Below are 9053 nucleotides of genomic sequence, written 5' to 3' on the forward strand. Positions count from 1 at the left end.
GCACAAGGCGCGTTCTCAAACTGGTTACGTCTTTACCATTGGGAATACAGCAATATCTTGGAGGTCAATGAAACAGACCCTTGTTGCTACCTCTTCGAATCATGCTGAGATTATAGCCCTTTACGAAGCAGTTCGTGAATGTATATGGCTGAGAGCCGTTTCCAAACATGTTCGAAGTACGTGTGGGCTGAATTCCACCACTGATGAACCAACGATTATCTATGAGGATAATGCCGCTTGCATCGAGCAGATGAAGACGTGTTTCATCAAAGGAGACAACACCAAGCATATTGCACCGAAGTTCTTCTTCAATCAACAGCAACAATAGCATCAGATGATTGAAGTCAAGCAGATCCGATCTCAAGACAACCATGCAGACCTCTTTACCAAGTCACTACCAAAGTCCACGTTCTTGATGCATGTTCGAGGTATTGGTTTGCGTAGATTGGCTGATTTACCTAGTAGGTAATCTTCAGGGGGAGTCGACATCAGGGGGAGTATCCCGAAGCATACTCACTTGACCATCGTGTACTCTTTTGTCCTTCGTCCAGGGTTATTTTGTCCCACTGGGTTTTGTTACCTGGCAAGGTTTTAATGAGGCACATCTTAGCATGGTCACCCTACTCATACTACATCCTGAAGATGTGTTGATCTGATATATATGCATTTGCTCATCTTTTCCCTTCGACCACGGGTTTTTCCCATTGGGTTTACCGGGCAAGGTTTTGGTGTAGCAACTCTAATGCATCTCGCTCCCATAGACATACTATCTGCTCATGATCCAGAAGATATGACTTCACCTACTTTCGAGGTCCTGATGCGACTACTCCACACTCACGCGCGTTGCACTCTTTTTCCTTCGACCAGGGTTGTTTTTGTTCCCACAGGGTTTTTATTACTTGGCAAGGTTTTAACGAGGCAACTTAGAAGCGCATAGCAGAGACAACACTAATGACATGGAATATCCAAGGGGGAGTGTTGTAAATATATTGTTATATGTGGCTATTCCTGTAATTAGTTGTAGGGGCATACTAGTAAATATACAAATCCTAGTAAACCCTACTTCTATATAAGGATATTTATAACATGAATGAAATAGACTGATCATATTCTCTCTGCCTCCTCTCTTCCACAAACCCTAATTTTCACATACTTTTACAACAAATGAAAATTAAATTTGGAGATCGAGTTTTGGCTTTTCATCTATCTTGTGAGTTGTGACTTTGGTTTTGGATGACCTTTGGCTTTTTGTTTTCCTACCATATATAGTAAATACCTCTCATTTCATACTCTTCCTGCACCAACTTAATTCTTTCACTCTAAAGCCACTCTCAAATTTCTTATGTTTTTTCCTGGCCAAAGATCGATGTGCAGAATATAGAGAATTTAACTTAAGTAAGTGTTGGACTAAAAAGGGCTAAGACTCAAAAACTTTTGAGAGGAGTCTTCTTTATAAAAAAAACAAAATGAAACTAACAATGAGATTTCCCATGTGCATAGTGTGTGATATATAGTAAATGCTAGAAAATCAGGTTTATAGAGAAAACACTATTTTTGTTTGATATGTCCCTCAAGTCACATAACAGTAAGCTTGTCTTCCAACTTTACATTTTATTATTTGTAACATGTCTTTGTTAACTTATTTGTTGATTAAACAAATAAGCTTACTTGACAATGGCATGCATGACATGGATGGCTGACATGGCATATAGTCCTCAATTAATTGGCATAGGATCTAGTTAATATTAAATTTGAAGCTTTTCCTCTGCTTTTTCTTCTATCTTATTGTCTCAATAGCTTCAGGATTGATAAAGCAATTTAATTATATGGTAATTAAGCAGCAGTCACTATCATAACCTTACTTGGCTGAGAGAGTAGTAGATCTGCAAACTGGTTTCTTTGCCTTCAGACAAGTACCAATCACCTCTAATCAACATTGAAGTTGCAAACAAAGTTTGGGAAGGTAGTTGGCATCAGTTTACAAGTTCATCTACAATACTTACATTTTAATATGGACCATGAAATCTATATGTGAAATACCTGTATTGAATAAATTTCCACCGAAGGGCATGTTAATGAGTTCAGTCGTATTTGAATGAAGTAGACATGATTTCTTGTCCACAGCACCAAACCTTTTTAAACTGCAAATGGATGTTGAATTGAGTAAATCAATTACTGTTGGTCTATGGAGCATGGAAAAATCAATATCCTTCCACATCTTTTGATTGTTAAGCTTGACATTTGTTACTTGAATTGAATATTCAAAGCACTAGTGTGAAATATTTTGTTGACTAGTTTGTTGACACTAGCAGCAGTACTTAAAAATCAAGGGATGTGGCTGAGGAAATATATACTTGAAATTAAATGACTAAAGAAGAAAGGAGAAAATATATTAGCCTGAGGAATTAACTGAAAGAACATAAAGAAAGTGTACTAGAAATCAACTTGACATAGATCACAACCATAAGATAAGCTAATTAATCAAAAAAAACATAAAGGAAACAAAAGCACTCAAAAATAAAATTTGTTCTTCAAGCAAAAACATAAGCCATCCACGCACAAACCAAAAACAAAATGCATTCTGTAACGCCACAGATATTTAACACAAGCTAATCACCATAAGTAATAATGCCATCCATGATCTTCGCAACTACCGCTTTTGATTCTCTCAGCTTCTTGATGCTCTTGTTCAGCTTCTCACGCTTCATTGCTACAGCAGGAGACTCCTCTAGCATCCTTTCTATCCCTTTACCATTAGGCCCCATCAATTCATTAACAATCTCAAATTCCATCTCTTTGTTGACAAGGTTCGAAATAGACAATTGTAAATGCAATGCCATGCAATCAACGAACCTCCTCAAAACCACCTTCCAATACGCTGTCATTCGCATTTTCAAATCAAAAGCTTGAACCAATACATGGGGGTGCAGTCTAAGAACTCCAACCTCAACCTCCCCAATACCCTCTATGGCAATCCTAGAGGGCTTGTTCGTATCATTCAAGACTCCATCTATGAATGAATTCTGGTTAGTCATGAGCCTAGTCCATTCTGATACATATTCAGCATCACAAGTATAATCAGTAATCTTCTCCATCTCGACAATTTCCATCACCCACTTCAAAGACCTTTCTTTCATCCTAGCCATAAGATTATGACCAGCTCGCCTTGCAGATAACTGAAGCTGATAATAGTTTTCTGAATGTCGCATCAATACAGAAATCACAACCTCCTCAATATAATCCCAGACCTTCTCAACAAACCCAATAGGCACGCCTGAAATTCCTTTCACTTTTCCCTGCAAGATAAGAAGAAAAGCATTGCGAGGAAGAAAATTGGGAAGAGCAATACCTTTCGCTTCCTCCAGAACCTTGATCTCATCAATCAAAAAGTTACTCTTTGGATCACTTTCCACACACCTGTGAAGTTCGTCTGAGTACTGGTTGAGCTTCTCAACCAACCTGGCAGTGCAGTGCATGCTTTTGTCGTCCAAGTACTCTTCAAATTCTCCTCTCAGAAGAACTTTCCTCAGTGACTCTTTGGCTAATCCAACGATGTGCATGAAAGCGGTCATGGCCTCAGCAACAGAAGAAAGACTCTTGGGCATCTTGTTCAGTTCAGTAAGGCAATAATTGAGCTTGTCATTGATCTTCTTAACAATCTCCGGCAAATTTCTAGCTATACTTGTAGCTTGAATTTGCACCAACTTATGCGCCAAAATAGGTATGCCAACAATGGACTTATCAATCTTTGAAAGAAGTGGATGAGTCTGAAATAGTTCATGAGAAATTACCCGCGCTTCCTCATATGTCTCATCTCCAATCCGGTTTCTCACACACACATAGCCAAGTCCAATATTCACATCATCAGCAGTTACCTTCTCTAGAAGTCCTTCAGGGGACTTATCAACTTTAGTAACCACAGCCAGAGTCCTCTCACCAGTCTTGTCAACACTCTGTGACATCCTAATTGATTCACATGTAGTGAAATCAACCGTAGCCGACAACACATTCAGAATGATACTCTCTTCAGGCTTTATATACTCCATGATCATGTCTTTGATTTGGTCATAAATATTCTCAGGCTGACCCTGAACAGGCACTCTAGTGATGCCTGGGAGATCAACCATTGTCAAATCTGGAACACCATACTTTTTCACCAAAAGGGTCAATGGGGCATTGGAAATGCCTTTTCCTCCTCCTGCTATAGAATTAGTGGCTTTGACAATATCTTCAGAAATGTTCTCTTCATTCGTACGGTCCACTCTGCCATTGTACTCCAAGGAGAGCTCTGGTTCAGGACTGGAATGATGTTGCAGCCTCATTATAAGGGGCACCCTGGTGCAGATACCCTGGCCACGTGGCAGGTTAATGCCAGCCAGGGATTCAAGGACACTAGACTTGCCGGATGATTGGTCCCCCACCACGACAATCGTCGGGAGCTGAATTCCTTCGTCCATAACCATGAGGTTACGAAGCTTGTCAACTGCATCAAGCAGAGGGCGGATTTTGTCATTGTAAGATGACACAATTGGTGCGTCAAGAGGTGCATGATGTTCAACAAGTGACAAAGAGCCATCAACTACATTTGATTTGCTCTTTGAAGCAGTCTGCTGCTTTGCTCCTTTCATTTCTGAAGAAGCAGGAATTGAAACAGCGAGTATGGGCTGTCTGATGAAGAAGAGATTAAAGCAGAATAGGACACAAACCAGAAAGCTTGCAAAGAGACTCGTAGTAGCTGGAGATATGTTTCCATGGAACTGGCTATTTATTGTGTATCAACACCTCTCGACTATTCAAACATTTATGCTTTGGAATTCAAACATACATCAAATATCAATTAATTCAAGTAAATGAAGGGTCTCTCATTCGAATAGTAAATGACAACACACAGTGTCCTTTGAGCTTCTATTGGTCTAAACGCTACACCTTTTTTTGGAATTGTTATGTACTGATTAAAGTAAATCAAAAGTTGGACTGACAACACCATTTTTATGGTGGATAAGGTGCTCTTCAATTTGGACTTCAAACATTAATCAAATTTTAGTTAAAAGTAAATGGACAGTCATTTGTTCAAATAATGACTGACAGTTATCATTTTTCTGCGGGTTAAGGTGTCCTTTGGACTTCCAACATTTAGCAATAGTAATTCTAAAGTGTAGCCAACGTAATTAATTCTAAATTTATTATAAGCCTTAAATACCTCTCCTTTCATAAATTATTATGAATTAATTTTTTAATAAAATTAATTCATTCCCCCAAAATTTCTTATATTTTCCTAGCTAAAGAAAGATGTGCAGGTTGGTGTGCAAAATAGAGAGAATTTTAACCAGGGGTGTGTATGGTTCGAAAAACCGAATCACAAAGGCATAATTGTAACTAAACCAACATTTTCAAAATGACCAATTTGAGAACCAAAATCAAATCAAGCCTAGTCCAAGCCGACTAATTTGATTAACCGAGAATATCGGTTCGGTTGGTTCGATTATCCGAAAACCAAATTACAACTGATATACCCTAAACGCCATACCCTATACCCTATACCCTATATCCTATACTTTATTGCATATACTCATATATTATATACCAATTACCTATACTATTATACTCTATACCCTAAATCATATACCTTTAACCATAATTGTTTTATTATATATATACCCTAGTAGTATAGTATTTATTGTGTAACAACACCTCTCGACTATTCAAACATACATCAAATATCAATTAATTCAAGTAAATGAAAGGTCTCTCATTCGAATAGTAAATGACAACACACAGTGTCCTTTGAGCTTCTATTGGTCTAAACGCTGCACCTTTTTTTGGAATTGTTATGTACTGATTAAAGTAAATCAAAAGTTGGACTGACAACACCATTTTTATGGTGGATAAGGTGCTCTTCAATTTGGACTTCAAACATTAATCAAATTTTAGTTAAAAGTAAATGGACAGTCATTTATTCAAATAATGACTGACAGTTATCATTTTTTTGCGGGTTCAGGTGTCCTTTGGACTTTCATCATTTAGCAATAGTAATTCTAAAGTGTAGCCAACGTAATTAATTCTAAATTTATTATAAGCCTTAAATACCTCTCCTTTCATAAATTATTATGAATTAATTTTTTAATAAAATTAATTCATTCCCCCAAAATTTCTTATATTTTCCTAGCTAAAGAAAGATGTGCAGGTTGGTGTGCAAAATAGAGAGAATTTTAACCAGGGTGTGTATGGTTCGAAAAATCGAATCACAAAGGTATAATTGTAACTAAACCAACATTTTCGAAATGACCAATTTGAGAACCAAAATCAAATCAAGCCTAACCCAAGCCGACTAATTTGGTTAACCGAGAATATCGGTTCGGTTGGTTCGATTATCCGAAAACCAAATTACAACTGATATACCCTAAACGCCATACCCTATACCCTATACTTTATTGCATATACTCATATATCATATACCAATTACCTATACTATTATACTCTATACCCTAAATCATATACCTTTAACTATAATTGTTTTATTATATATATACATGTTGTAAATATATTGTTATATGTGGCTATTCCTGTAATCAGTTGTAGGGGCATACTAGTAAATATTCTAAACCTAGTAAACCCTACCTCTATATAAAGATATTTATAAGATGAATAAGATGACGACTGATATATATTCTCTCTGCCTCCTCTCTTCCACAAATCCTAATTTTCACATACTTTTACAACACGTTATCAGCACGAAAAGCTCTTTGGATTGTGGATCGCCAAATAAAAGAGGATCATCATTCAATCCGTTCTTCAATCAATCAAGCACGAGAAGCTCTTTGGATTGTGGATTGTGGATCGATAAACGAAAGAGGATCATCCTTCAATTTGTTCTTCAACCAAGTAGGTTTTATAAAACAATTTTATGTTTATGTTTTAAAACCTTTGATTGATTGAAAAATCCTCCATGAAGCATGAACCCTAAATTTATGAGATTGATTTATTTGGGTTTATATATTTTTATACATGCTTCATTGAATTGAATGATTAAAAAGAGGAAGAGTTTTTGGGTGATCGAAAAAACCACCGCGAGCAGCAGCCCCGCTGCCTTGCGCTGCCAGCAGCAGCCACGCATCGCTGCCTGCAGCAGCCCCTCGCTGCCAGCAGCAGCTCTCGCGCGCGCAGCAGCGTCTCTTTGCTGCCATCGCAGCAGCGCCACCTTGCTGCTGCCAGCAGCAGCAGTGCCTCGCGCCTTGCTGCCAAGGCCTCCCAGCAGCCAGCAGCCTAGCAGCAGCCTTGCTGCCTTGCACCTTGCTGCTTGCAGCAGCGCAGCAGCCCGCTGCTAGTCCCTCGCACGCAGCCCACCAGCCAGCCAGCAGTCCAGCAGGCACAAGGCCCAAGTGGCCAGCAGCCAAGGCCCAGCCTCCCAGCAGGCCCAGCCCACGTCGCTGCCATGTCAGCAGCCACGTGGACGCCACGCAGGTGCCACGTGGATGCCACGCGAGCTTCCACGCAGGCAGCCCAGGCCCGCCACGTCAGCTGCCACGTGTCCGCCACGCAGGCAGCCAAACCGCTGCCACGTCAGCGCCATGCAGGCGCCACGTCATTGACACGTCAGTGCCACGTCGCTGCCACTCCCACGCTGACACATGGCGAGCCTCCTGAAACTTTGTAAAAAGAAGATGTTAATTCTTGTCATACCTGGGGTTTGAACCCAGGACCTCTTGGGTACCAAGAGTGCACCTTAACCACTGTGCTGCTGATAGTTTATTGTTAGTATGCAAACCGTTTAATATATATACCTTAAATGTCAGAAACTTTTATTCAAACAATTTTGTGATATTTTTCTGTTCTACTTGGGTATATGAATATTTTACTTGCTTAAATTTTTGCACTAGAATATATGTGTAGAAATTGCAGGTAATTAATGAACCAGTAGTTCATACATAAATATTGAACCTGTAGCTTCAATAATGCCGTATAAGGAACCTGAAGTTTCCTTCATAAATTCACCATACATGATAAAACCAGTAGATTTTACATGTTTATACCATGTTATAGAACTTGAAGTTCTTATTTATTGCTTATCGATGTTATTGCCCGAAGCACTAATTATAATTATTTGTTCCTTTCAACCAAAGAATGTCAAATCTCAACAAGCTTGATTTTGTCGCTTTGGAAGTTTTCGGAAGAAACTATCTAAAGTGGACTCAAGATGTTAAGCTTCATTTGACTGCCAAGAAGATGAGATCGACAATCAATGCAGACAATGTTGTCGCAGAATCTCTTAAGGCAAGTGCCATGATCTTCATTAGGAAGCATATGGAGGAAGCACTCCAAGTTGAGTACCTCGCTGAAGAGGATCCACGAGCTCTTTGGGTTGCTCTGGAAGAGCGGTTTAACCATCAAAAGACTATTTTCTTGCCTGAAGCAAGACATGATTGGCAGAACATTCGTTTCCAGGATTTCAAATCCGTGAATGAGTATAATTCGGAGATCTGCCGGATCCGGTCGCTCCTCAAATTTTGTGGGGAGGAGCTCACCGAAGCTGACCTATTGGAGAAGACTTTCTCCACCTTCCCTGCCTCCTGTTTGGTCCTGCAGCAACAATACAGGGAGAGAAATTTTACCAAGTTCTCGGCATTGATCACCACTCTGTTGCTCGCTGAAAAGAACAACAACTTATTAATGAGAAATGATCAAGCCCGACCTGTCGGTCCTAAGCAGCACCATTGCCTGAAGCAAACGCTGTTACTTATCGCGATTCAAACCGCGAAAGAGGATACCGAGGTCATGGAAAGGGCACAAAGTCTGACCGCCCGAGATATGGAAGGAAAGGTTCTCAGAGGAATGGCCTGTATGACGGAGGCCAACGTGGCCATGGCCCACGTGGTAGAAACCACGGTCCCTCGGCCCTAAAAACTCGAAATGAGAGGAACACTGGTCCAGCCCGTCGCCACCAGAATCAGAATCAAAATGATCTCTGTTACCGATGTGGAGGAACTGATCACTGGTCCCGCACCTGCCGTGCATCAGCGCAAGCTGTAAATGAGTATCACGCCAGTCGCGGAACT

The 9053-nt window shown here is 39.9% G+C and overlaps 1 protein-coding gene across 1 annotated transcript; it reads right to left on the reverse strand.

Annotated features, from left to right (window-relative positions):
• Positions 1–2609: 2609 nt before the first annotated feature.
• Positions 2610–4628, reverse strand: LOC147282863 (dynamin-related protein 4C-like). Its single transcript, XM_086248291.1, has one exon. It carries the CDS (start codon positions 4626–4628, stop codon positions 2610–2612), a length of 2019 nt encoding a protein of 672 aa, XP_086104417.1.
• Positions 4629–9053: the final 4425 nt, after the last annotated feature.

Source organism: Dryas octopetala, chromosome 6, assembly GCF_963921425.1.
Source record: "Dryas octopetala chromosome 6, drDryOcto1.1, whole genome shotgun sequence".
Classification (NCBI taxonomy): Eukaryota; Viridiplantae; Streptophyta; class Magnoliopsida; order Rosales; family Rosaceae; genus Dryas; species Dryas octopetala.